This window comes from Pelophylax lessonae, assembly GCF_965119305.1.
Source record: "Pelophylax lessonae genome assembly, chromosome: 4".
Classification (NCBI taxonomy): domain Eukaryota; kingdom Metazoa; phylum Chordata; class Amphibia; order Anura; family Ranidae; genus Pelophylax; species Pelophylax lessonae.
In genome coordinates this window covers 299,642,682-299,665,678 of record NC_138771.1, presented here as the reverse complement: position 1 = coordinate 299,665,678, position 22,997 = coordinate 299,642,682, and the positions used below count along the sequence as shown (strand labels likewise).

Here is a 22,997-nt window from a genome sequence, read left to right as displayed (position 1 = left end):
AGGAGGACATGATCAGAAAACCCATGTGAAAGGACCCTAAAAGAGTAGCTGTATAGATTTGATAAACGTTCACCATGGGATAACACAGTGAACATTAAACAGCCATAAAAAAAACACAGGTACCTTGAAAAGCGCACAGTACCATGTTTAATATCTGTCCACTTGCTGTTTGTCCAAAAATCAGCACGGAAACCTTTAGCCATTTACCAGTGACACCACGCACCATTATATATGTCATGTAATGCTGTCAAATATGTAGATAGCACCAGAGTGCCTGAGCAACACCATAAGTTGCATGGTGTCTCTGGTAAATGGCCAACAGTTTCCAATGCCGATTGCTGGACAACCAAAGTGCAGACAGAAATCAAACATGGTTTTATGCATTTATCATGGTACATACTTTTATAGAATAATTCTACGGTGAACTTCCACTTTAAAAAGCAATAATTTTGTCAGTATCTTGAAATTAAAAAGTAGGGATGTATGTAAGAGTGGAAGCATGCAAAAATAAATACCTGCTTTAAAGCCAGATTTCCAATGATCAGATTCCACTTCTCAATAGGGGAGTCCATTTTCCCAACATTAACCTGCAATAAACACATACAAGTGACTTATTTACCGATATTTTGCCGAAGAGTCTAATAATACAAGCAAACACATTCAGTGCTAGTTCTCGGTTATCATTTGTCCCTTAGATGGGCAAATCTTGTTTTTACTCCACCTGCATACAAATACATGGAGCTCAGCTACTACTTACCATAGTCAGCTGACATCTAAATATTCAGCTCTGCCACAAAACAAAACTGATTGCAATGTCATATTTGCCTGAACTACTAGTTATTAGTGAGCCAAAACACTTGACCTTTCAGCTGATCTTCTACTGTGTGCAGCCTGCATTCTCTCTAGAAGTATTATACAATAGATTGTGAGACACACAAATGCTGTATTACTCTAGTTGATTTTCATGAAAAAAAAAAAAAAATGAGATGAACATATAAATGCAGTCATCATGCAAGCAGAATTTCAATCCTACTCTATAATGATTTTTGCAGACTTCCATGGTGATTGGTAGAATATCTCACTTGACCCCATATACTAGTTGATCTTACACGGATGAAGTTTAAAGCCAAACTTCAGGCAAGTAGCCATGTAAAATACATACAGAGGAGCCAATTTATTTGCCAAAGGATTTGTATTTTTTTAATCTTAAATTACACATCGAAGGCAGACAGCAAAGCTAGGTTAGTGACCAAACTTTTTGTACCACAGTTAAAGTGTCACTAAAACCACATCATAAAAAACTATAAATAAATGTTGCATTACATGCTGTTCATACTAGGAGATTTGTTTTCTGTATTCTGCAAAAAAAAAAAAAAAAAAACCTGGTTGATCCTGCTGTTCTCTATCTCCACCCTCTGTTCATGTTCCCAATGCAGCTAGGGATTTTCCAGAGTAGTGTTGGCAGCTTTGCACATGCTTGGTTTTTAGTGGGTTTCTATGCTAAGCATTTCCTCCCCATCACATCTGAGCAGCCCATGTGACTATAGAGTCACCCATGTGGGTGTATATACACAGTGGTAAATGCCAGCCCTCTCCCTCCCTCCTCCTCCATGCCCACTAACCAGCTAAACACAATGGGGGTGGAATATTACATGCAGATTGATGGACGCTTCACCTCCCTCGTATTCTAAGACACCAGCAGGAGGGGCATGACACAGCCTGTGACTGGCAGAAATCCGCCACTATGCTATTGCCAAAAAATAATAAATATTTGATTTCAAATATATATTTGTATGATTTAAAACAGTTTATTGATATTATCTATTTTTACTCTGTATCCCAAAGGCTGTTTTTTTTTTTTTTATTTGAACATGTGACCAGCAGCAGAGGACTAGAAGCTACCCCTGCAGACAGGCTGGGAAAGAGCTGGTCGTGTGACAGCTGTATAGGGATTGGGGAAAAAGATGCTTCTCCTCCTCTCCCTCCTGCAGCTTTCAGCTGAAAAGCCATGCCGGGAGATCGGTGCTCACAGCTGTCTCTCCCGCAGCACAGATCCCCGGTTATTCCCTGGGTCCTCCTGCCCTGCCCCTCGTGTGCTCCTCCAGCCCCCTGTCCACCTCCTCATCCTCCTCCTGCCGCTCCTCCGCCCCCCTGTTCTCCTCCTCCGTCCCCCTCCATGTCCTTCTCTTCCTCCTCCAGCTGCTCATGTGGCCCCCTGTCCATGTCCTCCGCCCTCCCCCTGGCAGTCGGCTTCCCTCCTCTCCCACCGGCTGCTGTGCTTCAGTTTATGAAGGGACTGGGGAATCTGTGTCCTCAGTCCCTTTCTCTGTCTCAAAGAGGAGATGTCAGGGATCTGTTTAGATATCTCACCAAAGCCCACCAACAGGGCTGATGCTGATGAAAAGTTGCAATAAAAATAAAAAACTGAAATTGGAAAATATTTACAAAAAATTTAATTGTAAAAAAAAAAAAAAAAAACTATCTACCGATCTATATATACGGTGCCTTGCGAAAGTATTCGGCCCCCTTGAACTTTGCAACCTTTTGCCACATTTCAGGCTTCAAGCATAAAGATATAAAACTGTAAAAAAAAATTTGTGAAGAATCAACAACAAGTGGGACGCAATCATGAAGTGGAACGAAATTTATTGGATATTTCAAACTTTGTTAACAAATGAAAAACTGAAAAATTGGGCGTGCAAAATTATTCAGCCCTTTTACTTTCAGTGCAGCAAACTCTCTCCAGAAGTTCAGTGAGAATCTCTGAATGATCCAATGTTGACCTAAGGCCTCATGCACACTGGACGTTTTGGAGCTGCTGTTAGCAGCGTCAGACTTTTTTTTTGCAGCTGCAGAACGCCCATCCATGTTATTCTATGGCCTCATGCACACATAGAGCTTTTAGGAGCGTTCTGGAGCTGCAGCGTCAAGCTGTAAAAACGTCTGACACTGCTAAAGGCTAAATAACGTTGCTTAACGTGCGTTAAGCCACGTTATACTTTTTTTGTCTTCCATACAAAATCAATGGTTCCCTATGGGAGCCTATTGATTTGAATGGAAGTCGCACCGCAAGTTGGATCAGGATGATCCGACTTGCAGTGCGACTTGCGCTGTGAGAATCTTGAGGGGGAACTCCACTCCAAAATGGGGAAAAAATGGCGTGGGGCCTTTTATGGGGTAAATGGGTATGGGGTACAATGTAACCCATACCCATTCACATAGGGAGGGGGTCCGGGATCTGGGGGGCCACACTTGTTAAAGGGGGCTTCCAGATTCTGATGATCCCCCTGCCCACAGACCCCCACAACCACCGGCCAGGGTTGTGGGGATGAGGCCCTTGTCCTCATCAACATGGGGGCAAGGTGCTTTGAGGTGAGGGGTGCAGAGCCCCCCCTGCCCCAAAGCACCAACACCCCCCCCCCATGTTGAGGGTGTGTGGCCTGGTATGGTCCAGGGGGGGTGGGGCCGCTCGCTCGTCCCCTCCCCTTTCCTGGCCTGCCGGGCTGCATGCTCGGATAAGGGTCTGGTATGGATTTTGGGGGGACCCCACGCGGTTTTATCGGCGTGGGGCTACCCTCAAATTCCATACCAGACCCGAAGGGCCTGGTTTGGAACCTGGGGGGGGGGAACCCCACGCCCATTTTGGCGTGGAGTTCCCCCTCAAGATTCTCACAGCGCGGTGCGACTTCCATTCAAATCAATAGGCTCCCATAGGGAACCATTGATTTTGAATGGAGGCAGAAAAAACGCTGCTAAAAGCTACGTGGCCCAACGTGCAATAACGCAAATGGAAAAAGCTACTAAAAGCACGTTTTAACAGCTGCTTTTTCCTGGCGTCAAGAAACAGCTTTGGAGCTCGTTTTTATGACGCCCTGTGTGCATGGAGCCTAAATGACTAATGATGATAAATAGAATCCACCTGTGTGTAATCAAGTCTCCGTATAAATGCACCTGCACTGTGATAGTCTCAGAGGTCCGTTTAAAGCGCAGAGAGCATCATGAAGAACAAGGAACACACCAGGCAGGTCCGAGATACTGTTGTGGAGCAGTTTAAAGCCGGATTTGGATAAAAAAGATTTCCCAAGCTTTAAACATCACAAGGAGCAGTGTGCAAGCGATAATATTGAAATGGAAGGAGTATCAGACCACTGCAAATCTACGAAGACCTGGCCATCCCTCTAAACTTTCAGCTCATACAAGGAGAAGACTGATCAGAGATGCAGCCAAGAGGCCCATGATCACTCTGGATGAACTGCAGAGATCTACAGCTGAGGTGGGAGACTCTGTTCATAGGACAACAATCAGTCGTATACTGCACAAATCTGGCCTTTATGGAAGAGTGGCAAGAAGAAAGCCATTTCTTAAAGATATCCATAAAAAGTGTCATTTAAAGTTTGCCACAAGCCACCTGGGAGACACATCAAACATGTGGAAGAAGGTGCTCTGGTCAGATGAAACCAAAATCAAACTTTTTGGCAACAATGCAAAACGTTATGTTTGGCGTAAAAGCAACACAGCTCATCACCCTGAACACACCATCCCCACTGTCAAACATGGTGGTGGCAGCATCATGGTTTGGGCCTGCTTTTCTTCAGCAGGGACAGGGAAGATGGTTAAAATTGATGGGAAGATGGATGGAGCCAAATACAGGACACCATTCTGGAAGAAAACCTGATGGAGTCTGCAAAAGACCTGAGACTGGGACGGAGATTTGTCTTCCAACAAGACAATGATCCAAAACATAAAGCAAAATCTACAATGGAATGGTTCACTGATATATTGTTTACACATGCCATGGGTATATGTGGTATGCCACCCCAAAATACATTCTGCTGCTTCTCCCGAGTACAGGCATACCACATGTGTGAGACTTTTTGGCAGTCTAGCCGCATACAGAACCCCGAAAACCAATCACCGCCTTCTGGCTTTCACAGGATGTCAATTGTTGATTTCACTCCTCACTACCTATCACATTTTCGGAGGCCATGAAATGCCAAGATAGCACAAAACCCCCCCCAAATTACCCCTTTTTGGAAAGTAGATGCCCCAAGGTATTTGCTAAGGGGCATGGTGAGTATTTTGCAGCTCTCATTTGTTTTGGAAAATGAAAAAAGAGAAAGGAAATTTTTTTTTTCTTTTTTTCAATTTTCAAAACTTTGTGACAAAAAGCAAGATCTGCAAAATACTCAACATGCCTATCAGCAAATAACTTAGGGTATCTACTTTCCGAAAAGGGGTCATTTGAGGGGGGTTTTGCGCTATCTTGCCATTTCATGGCCACCGAAACTGTGATAGGTAGTGAGGAGTGAAAACAACAATTTACGCCCTTAGAAAGCCTGAAGGCAGGGATTGGTTTTCAGGGTACTGTACGTGGCTAGACTGCCAAAAAGTCCCACACTTGGGGTGTCCCCATACTCCGGAGAAGCAGCAGAATGTATTTTAGGGTGTAATTCCACATATACCCATGGCATGCGTGAGCAATACATGTCTTTATTTAAACACTTGTGACAAAAAAATTAAATATTCAATGGTTTCAACATGATCCTCAGGAAATTCCTTGGGGTGTCTACTTTACCAAGAATGGTTAACTTGGGGGGTTTTGTACTTGCCCTTCCATTTTAGCACTTCAAGAAATTAGGTAGGAACTCAGAAATCAAAAGCGGTGTAAATTCTAGTATATATACACACACCATAGTTTTTTAGACGCTATAACTTTTGCACAAACCAATAAATATATGCTTATTGAGATTTTTTTTATCAAAGACATGTAGCCAAATACATTTTGGCCTAAATGTATGACAAAAAATTTGTTTATTGGATATTTTATTATAAGAAAAAGTAGAAAATGTAATTTTTTTCTCAAAAGTTTTGGTCTTTTTTCACTTGTATCGCAAGAAAAAAAAAAAAAAAAACCTGCAGAGGTGATTAAATACCACCAAAAGAAAGCTCTATTTATGGGAAAAAAAGGACATAAATTTGTGTGTGGGTACAGCATTGCCTGACTGCGCAACTACCAGTTGAACTTACGCAGTGCCAAATTGCACAAAACAGTCCTGGTCATTAAGGGGGTAAAACCTTTCCGGTGTAGAAGTGGTTAAAAATAGCATTAATCATTTTTAGTACAAATTAGTATTTTCTATATCTGCCTGAAACTATGAGTTAAGGCTCCATTCCCATATTGGCATCCCGGATACTACCCCCCCCCCCCCTCCCGCCCTAAAGTACAAGAACTTCTTGTGGGAGACAAGCGTCACACGATTCTATTCACGCTGCATTTGGGTTTGCCATTGGAAGTGACGGGAATCGCATAGGGGTCCTACAATTTGTGATTCGGGATCACGGGCAGAATCGTCGCAATTCTGACCCCAATCTGGGATGCCAATATGTGAACGGAGCTTAAACAGACCTAAACTAAGCAACACGAGCAAAACAGCTGGTATGTGGCAATTCTGCTCCCAGTTTTCTGCAATAGATGCCAATCTACATGCCCTGTTAATATATTTATTCATCTTCTATCTCTAAGCTTTTCCATCAGAAAAGAAAGATGGGTCTGGTGGTCTAGAATACAATCTAAACCGGTCAGCTTTAAAAACAATTATTCCTGTACTGAGTGTAAATAATAATGGGTATTATCTTTATTTTTTATTTTTTTGTTTCACTGGTGCATTGCTAATGGCTTCTGTTCTTCGCCGCAGCTGTACGCAATTTTATTGATTATATTATTAGGAACATGTGGCATCCTTTGTTATGTAATTTCTACAATCAGCCACAAAATGCGGTCTGTGATTTCGGAATCTACTGAGCAGACACATTTTGTTTCTGTAACGTCGGACGCATAATCTTTACAAAGAGAAATGAGCTTGCCAGCATTTGTTACCTGAAGGTAATTATTTTACCATTGATTTTCCTCATGATATGTTCCTGCCACAAAAACTGCACAAATACCATTTTGTAAGGATCGTGTTACACTTTCATAACATTGTGTTAGCACTGAGTGGGTTTCAAAAGGAGAAGTAGCGGTATGATTAAATTGCAGGCCCCTGAATTTCCATCCTCAATGCTGCCTTTTATAAGCATGACCTTGAGCAAATTAGTTTTCTTTCCCTGAATCAGAGGCTGAAATAACACTAAAAGCTCCTTCAGATTTTATTGTGCCAACATTTTGCTGTACGTGGCTCCTGAAATCTGTAGGACCTGTCCTTCTAAGCACATTATACTTGACCAAAAAAAATTAGATTTTTGACTTACCGTAAAATCAATTTCTCTGATGTTTATTGACGGACACAGCTTCTGATATTCATAACCATTGGGTTATACTGTCCCCAACAGGAGTAGGTCATTAGGCAGAAAATAATTCTGGCTACAACCATGGGCAGACCCAGGGGGTGTTCTCCCTCTCTCTGCAATAGCCACTCAGTTTTGTTACAAGCAGTGTCAGGTGAATTATAACTCTACAGGGGGGTGGGTGCTGTGTCTGTCAATGAACATCAGAGAAATGGATTTTAAGGCAAGTCAAAAATTCAATTTTCTCTTTTGTTTATTGACGGACACAGCTTCGGATATTCATAACCATTGGGACGTCCCAAAACAGTGTTAAACATGAGGGGTGAGAACAACACAAAAAATTCCCAAGGCTAAACATTAGCCAACAAGGCAACAGGAGCTCAACCAAACAACTGGAGCTCACCTGAAAAAAAACAACACACCCTCAAAGAGGATTAGGTCCTCTCAACAGAAGCCTATAAAAGCTTGCAATGCAAAAAAAACATCCGCAGATGCCAACACATCCACTTTATAAAACCTAGTAAAAGTGTGTACCAACGACCAGGTGACCGCCTTGCAAACCTGCGTCACTGACGCCTGATGACGGAAAGCCCAGGAGACATTAAGCGCCCTAGTAGAGAGCGCCTTGACAGGGAAAGGAGGAAGCTGACCCCTGATGGCATAGACCTAAACCACCATCTGTCTGATCCATCTGGAAATGGTCACAGAGGAAGCGGACAACCCTTTTTGAGGTCCATTTGTGAGCACAAAGAGTCTCACTTCCTGAAAGACACTGTAGCTGCCAGGTAGACCTTTATTGCCCAGACCCATTCCAAGGCATGCAAGGCAATTTCCTTTGGATGCTTAGGCCTGGGACACAGAGAGGTCTTCATTCAACTGAAAAACAGAGATGACCTTTGGAAGGAATGACAGACGGGCGAAGAACCACCTTATCCCTGTGAATCACCAGGTAAGGTTAACGACAGGATAACACCGCCAGTTCAAACCTCCTGCGCGCAGAGATGATAGCCACTAAAAAGGCCACCTTCTGGGACAGTGTAAGCAGGAGAATCTCCCGAATATTTTCAAAGGGAGGCTTCTGTAGAGCTGAAAGCACCAATTTAAGATCCCAAAGCGGCAACTTAGCCTACACTGGAGGAACCAAATGTTGGACACCCTGAAGAAAGGTATGCACCAGGGTATGTGTGGCCAAAGGTCGTTGGAAGAAGACCGCCAAAGGCGACATCTGGCTCTTGATGGTACTCCAGGCCAATTTCTGTTCTCCCAGGTTGAAGCAAGGTCAAGATCCAAGCCACCGAGAAGGAGCGAGGAAGAACCCCAAGATACTCAAATCACACAATCTACGTCTTTCACATACGATGGTAGATCTTCCTAGAGGAAGATTTCCTAGCTTTCAACAGTGTAGGAATCACCGACTCAGATAAACCCCTATCCTTCAGCACCTGGAGTTCAACAGCCAAGCCATCAAAGCCAGCGACTGTAAAGCAGGATGGAAGATCAGTCCTTGGGACAGCAGATCCTCCCTGAGAGGAAGCTGCCAAGGAACAGTGGCGAACAGCTGCACCAGATTGGTGTACCAAACCCAGTGAGGCCAGTCAGGAGCCCTTGTGCCTTGATCCTGTGTAGAAGTCTTGGCAGAAGCTTGAGAGGAGGGAAAGCGTAAATAAGATGATACTAACCCCACGGGGCCACCAGCGCGTCTGTGGTAGCCGCCAGGGGATCCCTTGACTGAGCCACAAACCTCTGCACTTTCTGTTGAGCCGAGACACCAACAGTTCCACCTCAGGAGTGCCCCACCAGAGACACAGCTAATAAAACAACTCCGGATGAAGGGACCACTCCCCATGGTCTAACGCCTGCCAACTGAAGTAATCCTCCTGCCAATTTTCAAGCCCGGGAATGTGTACAGCGGAGAGGGCTGGAACGAACCGTTGTGCCCGCCTTAGAATGCCGGCTATCTCCAGAGTCGCCGGGACCCTTTTTGTGCCCCCTAGGTAATGGACATAAGCCACGGCCGTGGCATTGTCCGATTGAATGCACACAAGAAAACCCTGAAGACGATCCATCCAAAGATCCAGACACAGTCTGATCACTCGGAGTTCAAAGACATTGATCAGTAGTCTGGACTCTTCCAGCATCCAGATCCCACGAGCAGAATGCTTGTCGAGGACGCCTCCCCAGCCGGACAGGCTGGCATCCGTAGTGACCACTGTCCAACACAAGGGGAGGAAGGATTTGCCCAGCCGAGAACGAAGCCACCATATCAAGGACTCCTCCGTGCCCCGACTCAGCTGGATTTGATTGTCCAGAAACTGCCGAGTCTTGTCCCATTTAGTCAGAGTTTCCCTTTGCAGGGACTTCGTATGGAACTGTGCAAATGGAACCGCCTCAAAAAGGTAGACACCATTAGGCCCAGCACCCGCATGCAAGTCCAGAGGGACGACCATTTGTTGGACAGCAGGAGGCGAATTGCAGCCTGATATTTCTGGAATTTTTCCAGAGGAAGGATCACTCTGGTTAAGGCTGAATCCAGAGTCGGGCCCAAATAGTTCAGCTTTGTGGACAGAACCAGAGCAGACTTCTGAAAATTCAGAATCCAGCAGAATTTATATTGTGATCTCCAGGTTCCTCACCAGAGCAGAGGGAGACTCTGCTTGCATAAGCAGATCGTCCAAGTAGCCCAATACGGCGATCCCCATTGGCATAGCAAAGCTAGCACCTGGGCTAACACTTTTGTGAATACCTAAAGGATAAGACGTGAGACCAAAGGGTAACGCCTGAAAATTATAATGCTCCTCCCCCACTGCAAAGTGGAGAAAACGCTGGTGACTGGCACATATTGGAATGTGATGGTAGGCATCCTTGGCATTGATAGAGGTGAGGAAATCCCCCTGATGCAGGGATGCCACCACCATTCAAATGGATTCCATTCTGAACTTCTGTACCCACATAAAGCAGTTTAGCGCCTTGAGGTCCAGGTTTGGATGCACTTTGCCTTACTTCCTGGGAACCGTGAACAGGTTTGAGTAAAAACTCCCGGAGGTCAGAACCGGGACAATCACCCCTTGAAGGGACAGGTCTTGTACCGCCCCAACAGGCCCCAGTAAGCGGTCTGGGGACAAGCACATGTTGGAAGGAATAAACCATGCTGGGAGACCAAATGACGTCGTGGACCCATTTGTCTTTCACCCGAGAAGTCCATGGGTCAGGACACCAGCGAAGACGTCCCCCCACCCCTGATACGAGTGAGGGCACACCTTTATGCTGAAGGAGCCTCGTCCCCGGGTCTGGAGAAGCCCAATCTTGGCTTGCCAGACCAGGTTTGTTTGGATGCTCCAGAAGAGGCCCTGAAAGGCTTCCAGCCCTTGTCAGTCGACCCTGAGGGATGAAAAAACTTCTTATAAACTGAGAAGGAAGGCCCACGTATACAACAAGATTCCTTGCTCTTAGTAGCCTGCGGAAGAAAAATACTCTTCCCCCCCTGTGGGACCTTTAAATTATGTCATCCAGGGTAGCCCCAAACAGACAATCTCCTTGAAAAGGAAGACCTTCTTTTAAATCTGATCCACAGACCAGCACTTGAGCCAAAAAACACGCCGAAGGACCACTACCAAAACAGAGAGGCGAGTCATCAGGGGAGCCCCAACCAAAGAGGCATCACAGATAAACTGCAGCCCCTGAACCAGCTAGTCCACCAGCTTGGCAAAGGCAGGGGGAGCTGTTTCCCCTCCAGGTCACGGTGTAGGAGCTCAGCCCACTCTGTCAGTGTTTGCAACACTAGGGCAATGGTAAATACCGGCCTCAATGCCGAACCAGCCAGAGTGTACACAGCCTCCGCCTTCTGGTCAGCTGGATCCTTAAAGGCCGGAGACTCCTCAACTGGAATCATGGTTACCTGGTTTAATCTGGAAACCGGAGGGTTCAACACCGGTGGCACAGTCCCTTTCTTAGGAAGGGACTCTTCATAGGGGTAATGCCTAGTAAAGCGCTTAGGGTCCCCACGGGGATGCTTTGGTCGTCCCCACTCTTTAGCAACATTTCTGTCAAAATAGGCTGGAAAAGGAAACACCTTTGCCGCTTGTGAGTGCCAAAAAGACACCTGCGCCTCCGTTGCAGCTTCAGCTGCGTCCTCCATCTTCAGGGTTTCAAGCGCAGATATAATCAGTACATCCACCAGGGCCTTTTCATGCGCGGTCACAGACGTGGAGGATCATCCTCACTATCAGAGGATTCCATGTGCGTGGTTGCAGAACCAGCAGGGTGACCCACGTTTGTGGTGGCCGAATCAGATTCAGGATCTGACGAGACAGATGAGTCAGGGGAAGGCAGGGGGCGCTTTTTGCTAGCCCGTCGCCTGCAAGCCACCTCCACCCGGGACAAAAGGGACTCCAGGACCCCACAAAAAGTGTAAAACACTGCTAAGGGAAAACCCCCACCGCGTTGGCAGCACCACCCGGTCGCCAGGCACAAAGCACCAATCGATCCTCAGCAGAGAGAGAGAGGACCCCACCAGACTCACCACCCACAGAAACAGGCACCTGCAGTCATCAGAAGAATCTGAACTACACGTATGGCAATCAGGAAGTAAAATGATCCAGGAGTCAGCACCAGGTGATGAGGAGGAGCTCTACCACTGCCCACAGGGCTCCACTTTCATGGTTGTCGCTATTTTCAATGGCAAACCACAAGAAAATGGCCACTGGACTACACAAACATGGCCACCGTGTATAGAAACCCAGGCTACAACAAAATGCCAGGCCCCGCATGTCACCGCGAGGCTTACAGGGACCCAGGAGGGAGACCAGGCTTCAAGAACAGATCTGGGCAGGACAGGGGGCCTTGGCAGGAGCCCCAAGGAGGTAGAAACCCCCCCTCCGCACAATCGATCGTCCGGCGGCGGTGGTGAACCCCCGGCCCCCATCGCCAGTTAGTGCCCTCCCCCTATCCCAGGAAAGTGGCCAGACCACCCTAATAGCCCCAGCGTGGGCAGGATGAGGGACTTGGCCAGAGGGGGTGCATGTGGGAAGGAGGGGAACCCTGGGCCCTGACCAAACCAAGGAGGGGCCTACATCTACCCCAAAACCGTCCACGGGGAGAGGGGGGGGGACAGCTATTCGCCATACCAGGAACCTGGCTGGCACCGCTCCAGACAGAACCCCTCTCCATCAAAATGTAGGGGCTGTCGGACAGAGACCCGGTTGTATGCGACCTCGCAAGGTGTTTAACTCGCAGACCAGTCCTTGTCCAGTGGGGCTATCCCGTGGCCGACCTAGCACAGAGCTGAGGTCTGTGCACGCTTGTTGGCCAGACTGGGGTGACCACTGGATCTAGATTATCCAGCCTGCCGCCCAGTCCAGCAGTTGGTTTTAGATCTCACAAGAAACAATCCAGAATAAAAAAAAAAAAATCTATCTAAAAAATGTTGCCAGGACCAAAGATTCCAGCAAGGAAATAGGTCCTTACTCCTGACTAGGCAGAAAAAAAAATGAGTGGCTATAGTGGAGAGAGGGAGTATACCCCCCTGGGACTGCCCATGGGTGTAGCCAGAATTCTTTTCTGCCTAGTGTCCTTTTCCTGGAGGGGGGGGGGGGGGGGAGTATAACCCAATGGTTATGAATATTAGGAGCTGTGTCCATCAATGAACGAAAGATAAATTATTTTTTAAGTAGTCTAATGGAGTGGGCATGGTATCTTCTCAGAATGCACATTTTTACTTTTAGCGGATGAATACAAGATGTGGGTTAAAAACAGACAGCAAAAAAAAGAAAAAACGTAACAGGGTTTTACCATCACCTACGCTATACGAAATCTTAAAAGTTTGTCTCAGCGATTGGCTCGGGGTTGTGGTGGCGTCACCTGTGAGACTATGCAGCCCAACTTAATATTTCAATAATAATGCAGCATATTTGGCCTGCTGGACGGCCCAGGGGCAGCAAAACCGCAGCTCAGCTGCCCGTTTTTACCTGCACCCCGGCCACCATTGTGAAAGAGCCCTAGAGGGACATAGATTACCAAAAATCCTTCCAGGGTTTTACCTTGTTTTCTTTACCACTAAGGTCCAATGTGATACCTTAACACCCAGGTTTCCAGCATGCACCTCTCTACATGTGGTCCATGAGCTATTGGGCACCAGTTAAAGTGACAGCTGCAGAGTGGCAGCCCAGTGCTGGGCGCTGAATGCTGTCTGTGTTCCAGCATCCAGCACTGAAAAAAGAGACTGTACTTTGATTTAGCTCCGTCCAGAGCACAAGTAAAGTCCTGGTCTGGGTAAAGCGAGCGAGAGAGGCAGAGAAGCATGGGATCAGAAATAGGCCTTTTGTGTACATAGAAAAAGTCTTGGATCTTTGAGTTCAGCTCGTGAAAAATGGGGGCAAAAACAAAACTGTTGTGTTTATAATTTTGTTCTGCCGCTGCACCACAACAGACCTGAAAACAGACCTACATTATTTTTGCCAGTAGTGTCTTACTCAGTGTTTGGCTGTGCTGAGACACAGTTGTGTCTGGTGTTCACTGGTTTAGAGATTTGGGTGCTTGAACACCATGGAAAAGTGCCTTGGAAAAGTATTCATACCCCTTGAAATGTTCCACATTTTGTCATGTTACAACCAAAAATGTTAATGTATTTAATTGGGATTTTGTGTGCTAGACCAATACAAAGTGGCACATAATTGTGAAGTGGAAGGAAAATGATAAATGGTTTTCAACATTTTTTGCAAATAAATATGTGAAAAGTGTGGCTTGCATTTGAGTTCAGCCCACCTGAGTCAATACTTTGTAGAACCACCTTTAGCTGCAATTACAGCTGCAAGTCTTTTTGGGGATGTCTCTACCAGCTTTGCACATCTGGAAAGTGAAATTTTTGCCCATTCTTTGCAAAATAGCTCAAGTTCTAACAGATTTCATGCAGAGCGTCTGTGAACAGCAATTTTCAAGTCTTGCCACAGATTCTCAATTGGATTTAGGTCTGGAATTTGACTGGGCCTTTCTAACACATGAATATGCTTTGATCTAAACCATTCCATTGTAGATCTGGCTGTATGTTTAGGGTCGTTGTCCTGCTGAAAGGTGAACCTCTACCCCAGTCCCCAAGTCTTTTGCAGACCAACAGGTTTTCTTCTAAGATTGCCCTGTATTTAGCTCCATTCATCTTCCCATCAAATCTGACCAGCTTCTCTGTTCCAGCTGAAGAAAAGCAACCCCACAACATGATGCTGGCACCACCATGTTTCACAATGGAAGTGATATGTTCAGGGTGATGTGTAATGTTAGTTTTTCGCCACACATAGATATTTGCTGTTAGGCCAAAAAGTTAAATTTTGGTCTCTTCTGAACAGAGCACCTTCTTCCATGTTTGCTATGTCCCCCACATGGCTTCTGGCAAACTGCAAACGGGACTTATTATGGCTCTCTTTCAACAATGGCTTTCTTCTTGCCACTCTTCCATAAAGGTCAGATTTGTAGAGTGCATGACTAATAGTTGTCCTGTGGACAGATTCTCCCACCCAAGCAGTGGATCTCTGCAGCTCCTCCAGAGTTTCCATGAACCACTTGGCTGCTTCTCTGAATAATACTCTCCTTGCCCGGCCTGTCAGTTTAGGTGGACAGCCATGTCTTGGTAGGTTTGCAGTTTTGACAAACTCTTTCCACTGTCAGATGATGGATTGAACAGTGCTCCGTAAGATGTTCAACGGTTGGGATATTTTTTTAAAACCTAAACCTACTTTAAAAATGTATCCACAACTTTATCCCTGACCTGTCTGGTGTGTTCCTTGGCCTTCATGATGCTGTTTGTTCACCAAAGTTCTCTAGCACACCTCCTGAGGGCTTCATAGAACAGCTATATTTATACCGAGATTAAATTACACACAGGTGGGCTCTATTTACTAATTAGGTGACTTCTGAAGGCAATTGGTTACACTAGTTTTTAGTTAGGGGTATCAGAGTAAGGGGCTGAATACAAATGCACGCCACACTATTCAGATATTTATTTGTAAAACATTTTGAAAACCATTTATCTTTTTCCTTCCACTTCACAATTATGTGCCACTTTGGGTTTATCGATCACATAAAACCACAATAAAATTAATTTACGTTTTTGGTTGAAACATGACAAAATGTGGAAAATTTCAAGGAGGTACGAATACTTTTTCAAGTCACTGTATGTGTGTTGCCAAACACTGCGGTAACGCATGTTACAATAACACATATGTGTGAAGCCTTAAACTCTTTGAATGAGCTTGTTCGTACCTCTCAGTTCACCATCCAGCCCTGTCCAGCTGCAGAAGCCATACGTACAGTGTGCATGAGGCCTAAAAATTACTATAGCCAAAAGGAACAAGTGTGTACCTGAAAAATGTCTCTGGTTTGGATATTTACAGGTGTCGCACTTTATCTTATTTATTACCTCTGTTGCAATGTCTTTCTATTGTTTCTAAAGATTAGAGCACCATCTAATGGCTGAAGGGGAGAAGCACAGCCAACTCACATTGGAGAGCCAAGGGATGCAGGACCCTATACATTTTTATGTCTCACACCTTTCAGCAATAACATGCAAAGAGAGTAACCACAGAGCAATATTGAATTGCTATAAGCAGTTAGTCACATTCAACTGGACTTTTTCTGTAATGGTACTACGACTATTAGCTATACCATGACCTGGATAAATTAGACTTTTTCACAGAGATACATATATAAATACTGAGTAGGGCTGGGCGATATGGCTGAAAACTGTATCACGATATCAGTGTTTCATATCGGTCGATATCGATAATTATTGATATTTTTTATTACCCATTTAAAATAAGGACCAGGAGAAAAATGTTACATTTAAACTGTTTATTTTAAACTTAACCTTCCTCTTTTGGTAACCTAGCAACTAGGGCTGGGCTGGGTGGGGAGGGAGGAGAGCTTACTGTGTGGAGGGAGGACTGAGGAGGAGAAGCGCTGTATATGTGTGTCTGACACTCTCACTCTGACGGACCAGGACCACCGCCGCGCCTGGATGTGACGTCAGCTGCGGGCTGTACAGGGGCTGCGCTGTGATAGGTACAGAGAACAGAACTCCCCAGTAACCGGCCACCTTTTTTAGTTTAAATTGAAAGTACTATTTTTTTTTTTCAAACTCGTTTTTTGTACAATTGTTTTTTTCGCCTTTTTCCGCTTGTGCAGCCAGCCCCCGCGTAACAATTATAGATAACCTATATGGTTCTTTCATCCGAGGTTGCCGCTTGCTATACAGAACACATTTTTTTCCTCCTTCCTAATTCTGACCTTTTTAAAATCCCAGAAGAGCGCAGAAGCGTTCTCCCATTTAAATGATGAAATTCAAAACTGCGGCCGGCCGGCGGCTGATGGACAGAGAGGGGGGGGGGGGGGTAGACTAGGGCCGAACTCCCCAGCAACGGACCACCGCCGCGCCTGGATGTGACGTCAGCTGCGGGCGGTGTGTCTGTACAGGGACTGCGGCGCGCTGTGATAGGTACAGAGAACCCCCCGGCCTGGATGTGACGTCAGCTGCCGGGAGAGGAAACGGGCGGTGCATCTGTACAGGCCAGGGGCTGTGATAGGATAGTACCTATCCTATCACAGCCCCTGGCCTGTACAGACGCACCACCCGCTTCCTCTCCCAGCAGCTGACTGACGTCACATCCAGGCCGGGGAGTTCTCTGTACCTATCACAGCCCGCAGCAGCCCCTGTACAGACGCACCGCCCGCAGCTGACGTCACATCCAGGCGCGGCGGTGGCCCGTTACTGGGGAGTTCGGTTCCTGTGCGGCGGACTACGAGCTGGCTGGAGCCCCAGGGTGTGTGTAGTTACGCGGGGGCTGGCTGCACAAGCGGAAAAAGGCTTGTCCGCTCTCATCAGATCCGCTCCGCTCCGATTACTGAACGGATGGAAAAATAGGGTTTCCATCCGTCCAGATTTCACGCACAGGATCGGATGCGGATGGCAGCGGGTGTCAGCGGAGGTGTCTCCGTTGACATCCGCTGCCCCATAGAGCTGCATGGAGGATCCGATCAGATCCGCCTAAAAAACTGACAGGCGGATCTGATCGGATCGCCCGTGTGAAAGAGCCCTAAGTGGGTTTCCTCTGGGTACTGCTGTTTCCTCCCAAAATACAAAGACATACTGCTGGGTTAATTGGCTGCTGTCTGAATTGGCCCTAGTATGTGTATGAATGTATGTATGTATGTATGTATGTATGTATGGATGTATGTATGTATGTGAGTTAGGAACCTTAGATTGTAAGCTCCTTGAGGGCAGGGACTGATGTGAATGTATATTTTATTTGTAAAGCCCTGTGTAAACTATACGGCGCTATAGAAGGAACTGTAATAATAGATAATTGTGCTATAATTATTTTAATGTATAAAATCGTTTTTTACAACTATTACCCTAAATTGGATGTAAACCCCATTCATGAAATCTGACCTGGGCACATATATCTGCAGTGTCTTATCTCTCCGTGGCTTTCTCCTGCTCTGTTCTTCTGTTATCAGCATGATAACTTCTAACAAGTTCTCCATCAACGGAGATAAAAACCTCGCTGAATTTTGTGCCGGGGTGGGTGCTATAAATAAATAAAATAGCAGAGAGCTGGTCTATACACAGCACAGCTCTTCATGATTATGCCTATGTGGAAAACGGGGTGTGTGCTTTTCCTCCAATCCGCTGTCTTACAGTGTATGGCCATAAGGAGAACACAGGCACCACTCTAAGTGTAGTAGGAAGGGTTTATTAGAATAAAATGTGTATGCAAAGATACTCACAAAACGAGCATGTAAAAGAGCATAGGGGCATCCATAAGTGTATAGGTCCGTCAATCCGGTGATGTGATGCAGGATGGCTCAAGCGGTCATGGCTCCCAGAGCAAAAGCCAGTGGTTACCGGCACTTACTGGTGTCTGGAACACACAAGGGGCTCTCCTGACGTCCCTTCCCGGATGTGACGTATTGGCGCAGGCGACGCGTTTGACCGCTTGAGTTTTCCTGCATCACAACACCGGATTGACGGACCTATACACTTATGGATTCCCCTATGCTCTTTTACATGCTCGTTTTGGGAGTATCCTTGCATACAAATTTTATTCTAATAGACCCTTCCTACTACACTTAGAGTGGCGCCTGTATTCTCCTTACAGCTGTTTTCAAGTCCCTTCTTACTTGCCACCGGAGCAGCCTTTAGTGTATATGGAAAATATATATGGACTTTATTATATGGACTACCGATTGGTATTTTACAGAGATTGACATCCTTTATTCAGGTCCCTAGTGTGGAACCTGTGGGTCCCATATTTTTTCCTCATTTGCGCCAGTATTTATACATTTTTTTCTGTTACAGTGTATGGCCAAACTTCCCTCCCACAAGTGAATCAGGAAGAGAAAATTTAACAGGACGTGCACTCTCTAAACAGTCTAGAAAGCTGAAGACAGCAGATATACAAGTAAAACTTGTGTAGGGAGATTTGCTTAATCTTGTGTATCATCTGAGGCTGTTCGCTTCAATGGGTATATGTGGGGGCTTACAGCCACTTTAAAGTGGTTGTAAACTTGTCATGAAATCTGAACAAAGCACATGTATCTGTAATGTTTGAGAAATTAAGTTGAACGCGCAGTCAGGTAGCAGTGATCTGAGTGCATATATAAGTAATTAAGTGCCACATCCCTAATGAACTGGAAAATGGATAGGCAAGGACTTTGAAGGCACTGAATGTTAAAAATTAACAATTTTATTCATATTCTTTAAAATGACATCAAAGTGTGAACATTGCGCCTCAACAAAGGCAATTGTTTAGTCAATGTACCCAATAGGGCTGATTGGTAACAAATAATATACAAAGAAAGCAGGCTATAAAGTATTATTAAAGGAATAGGTTACTAGATACATCACATAAAGAAGATCTCATGAGGGGTGACAGAAAGGTGAAGCTGCCGTCCATCGAGATCGGTTGATGTTGTATTTGGACAATCAAAGAGTTCGTAGAGCCAAATTGCTCGACATGTTTCGCTAAAATAGCTTCGTCTGGAGCTAGTAGTGAAATGCTCAGTATAGCAATGTAGACTTGCAAAAGGGCGTAAAGCCACAGTATGATATTAACGAGGAGGGTGATGTGAGCATATGCAGGGGCGGATCAGAGTCAATAAACAACAGTATAGAACTTTATCCATATAGGAAGATGCATCCAAGATATGTTGAATGCATGCCCAAACCATCAAACCGGCATATGGTGGTACGCAAAGAATGAGTAGCATATAGCTGTCTGTCTGAGTAAATAACAAAGGGCACTGTATCAGCTCCTGCACAGATCCAACACCCTCCCTGGATGGGGAACCATTTAGAAGCGTTTTAGCCGTTCCTTTTAGAAAAAAAAGTTAAAAAAAAAAAAAAAAAAAACACTATAAGTAACATTTAGGGGCATTTAGGAGGGTATTGCAGAGTTTCTGCTCGAAAAACGCTCCAAGAAACTCTACAAAAACCACTTTCTTTACTGCTCCTAGATGCGGAAGCTCAAAAAATGCTAGTAGCCTAAAGTAGTGTGTATGGATACATAGGATAACAGTAGGAGCGTAAAAAAACACTAGTGTGCATGGAGCCTAAAGCCCCGTACACACATAGCGATTGTCGGCCGTAAATATTCAGCCGACGACCGATTGGCCAATTGTAGGCTTGTTAGTATGATGCTTCCGACAGCCGGCAGCGCATTTTCGGCCGAACAGAATCGGGTGTGCAGGCATTAAAATTTTTGTTGGCCAACACCAGAACGGCCGATTGTTCGCCAGTCAGTTCAGAATTCGGCCGACAAACAGCCAATTAGCAAGACTGGGCAAACACATGGAAAGTTAACCATCACATGACATCACTTCTGCAGTCGGCTGTTGTTGGCCGACAAAAATCATGTGCAGTCTTTTGCAGTTTTCAGCAGACAGGACAGCACCGGACAAAAGACGGCCGATCGTTCGGCCGACATTCGGTACGTGTGTACGGGGCTTTAGTGTCGTTTCTCTCTGGGGCTTGGTTTCACTGTTATCAGCAGGAGTCCCTTCTGAATGAGTTTTTGCAACACATGAGATAAAATTTGTGACAGGAAGTGAACTCAGCATGAAACTTTTCTATTCAGGACACAGCTCTGTATCCTTCCTTCACTCCTGCTTGCTATGTATAGGTGGAGGGGCATGCCTTTCCTCCAATCAGCTCTCACACAGTAACTGCAGCTCTCCGCCCCCTCCTCTGTGATACTAAAGAACGATTTTAACACAATCTGCCCTTTATAAAGCGATGTTGAGAAGAGAAGACTGCAGATAAACACGTAAAACCTATGCAGGAGGATTTGTTTCATCTCCGTGTATCACCTGAGGCCAGTCACTTCACTGAGAGGGTTTACAACAACTTTAACATTCAAATGTATTTCTCGTGTATGTGTATTTTTCTTTTGCTAAATTTTATTTATCTCTTAAGGCTCAGTTCACACTGATGCGACATGGGATCCAACCTGTGGGACCTCAAGTCAGAGCTATCTTAATTGATAATACACAAGTCTGTCCGACTTTAGAAATTTCCTGCACTACTTTGGTTCGACTTTGATATGACTACAATGCCACAGAGTATAAAAAGTCACATCAAAGTCGGACTCCAAAGTTGCGGTGAAGGCGTGTGACTTTGGAGTCGGGCTAGTGTGAACCGAACCTAAAAAACACTTCATAGGACGCAACAATTAAGGCTCAACTCAAACAGTCAGAAGCTAGCAGTATTTTCAGAAGAAAAAACTTTTTTTTCCTTTTTTCACATACATATACTGGGAAAAAAACCCCATAAAAATAGAAAGAAAAAAAAAACAGGAGAGAAATAAACTGGGCAAATTAGTTGTAAAATAAGCTAATCGCATGCGTTCCCTTACCCGCAGGCAAAACGTTCTGCTCTTTTAGGTGCAAAAACTGTATGCATCGAGGTGCCTTTGCTGCCCATGACCCTGTCGCTGGTTCTCTAGTTTTCCTTCTTAATACCACTTTTAGTAGTTCCTGACCACTGCAGATAGGGAAAATCCCACAAGAGATGCAGTTGTGGAGTTTCTCTGACTCAGTTGTCTCTCCATTACCATTTATTTGGCCCTTGTCAAAGTTGCCCAAATCCTCATGTTTGCCCATTTTTTCTGCTTTCAACACATCCATTTCAGGGACAACATGCTCATTTGCTGCCTAATATATCCCATCCACTTTCAGGTGCCATTGTAACAAGATTACTCAAGGTTATTCACTTTACCTGGTATGGCTCATCGGTGTGTATATATTTAGTACATTTTGTGTGTGTGTGTATATATATATATATATATATATATATATATATATATATATATATATTTATATTAGGGGTGCACCGATCCAACTTTTCTAGTCCCGATACCGATACCTGGCATTGTGTATCTGCCGATACAGATACCGATCCGGAACTACACACATACACAATATGCATGCGGCTGCAGTACAGAGCAAGGCCACTGCTTCATGTGTATGGCTCCTCCATTCACAGGCGGAGTGCATCGGATATCACTCATCGCCTGTGAGCCGGACCTATACAGGAAGTAGCGGCTCCCATCCCATACTACCATCATACTACTACTACTACTACTACTACTACAAGTAAGGGACAGCTGAGTCAGGACTCAGCAAAACCGGATCGGCCCGTGGATCGGTTAATTTTACCAATCCCCCTATTTCGGCAGTATCTGCGCCGATATCTGATCCTAATATCGGATCGGTGCATCCCTAATATACAGTATATTATATATATATATATATATATATATATATATATATATATATATATATATATATATATATATATATATATATATATATATTTTTTTTTTTTTTTTTTTTTTTTTTTTTTTTTTTTTAGAAACTTTTCATTTGGAGATGTGTTTTTACTGGGTTTCCTTTGCCATCTACTGATATTTTCCATTCAAATCGATGTTTTAGATAGGGAAAAAAAAAACCCAATGCAAGTTTTTAATCAACAAAAGTAGCAGGATATTTACTCACTGCAGTTGAGAGCCTAGAAGCTAGAGTCATTTCCAGGTTTCCTTTAAGACCAAGCAGCGCAGGAACCAAGATGAAAACTTCAGTAAGATTTTTAAACACTTCCCAATGCTGTAGAAGGAAAAGAAAGAAAATAACAACTAATATGGCAGGACAGCATGTAGCCATCATTAGTAACCGATAACACAGTAATAGCAGTAAATAATAGCAATCCCCAGCAAACCATTGGAATTAAAAACATTTTAAAGTTGTTGTAAAGGCAGACTTTTTTACCTAAATACATTCTCTCAATTAAGGTAAAACACCCTTCTGTGATCAGCAACCCCCCCCCCCTCCCCAAAATATTTTCTGAACCCAATCTTTATCCAGCGCAGTCCTCAAGAGGAGCAGTGTTGCACTCTCTCTCCTCAATGGACATGGAGGCAGCAGTGGGAGCTAGTGACTAGTTCCTCCTGCTGCCAATGTAATCCAGTGAGGAGGGAGGGGGCACATATCCTGGCTCGTGATTGAGCCTGCACAAGTGCCCAATAGCAAGCCCTTCGCTGTGTGGGCACTCATCCCGGCAGGGGGGAAATCAGGCAGCAGATGCAGCATTGGGAACATGTGGTGAACTTATTCTTTAAGATATTTTAGTTAGTATATTGTGTATAAAGGGGTAGAGAGTTGGCGCTGCCCAATAG

General features: G+C 44.9%; 1 protein-coding gene across 1 annotated transcript in view; it reads right to left on the bottom strand.

Annotated features, from left to right (window-relative positions):
* The window catches only part of SLC41A2 (solute carrier family 41 member 2), a 156,587-nt gene that overhangs the window by 77,047 nt on the left and 56,543 nt on the right, over nt 1-22,997 (bottom strand). Inside the window, exons 3-4 of the mRNA XM_082253115.1 lie at nt 22,321-22,428; nt 516-587 (exon numbers count right to left, since the gene is read on the bottom strand). Coding sequence (XP_082109241.1) covers nt 516-587; nt 22,321-22,428 — 180 coding nt within the window. The remainder of the gene's footprint in view (nt 1-515; nt 588-22,320; nt 22,429-22,997) is intronic.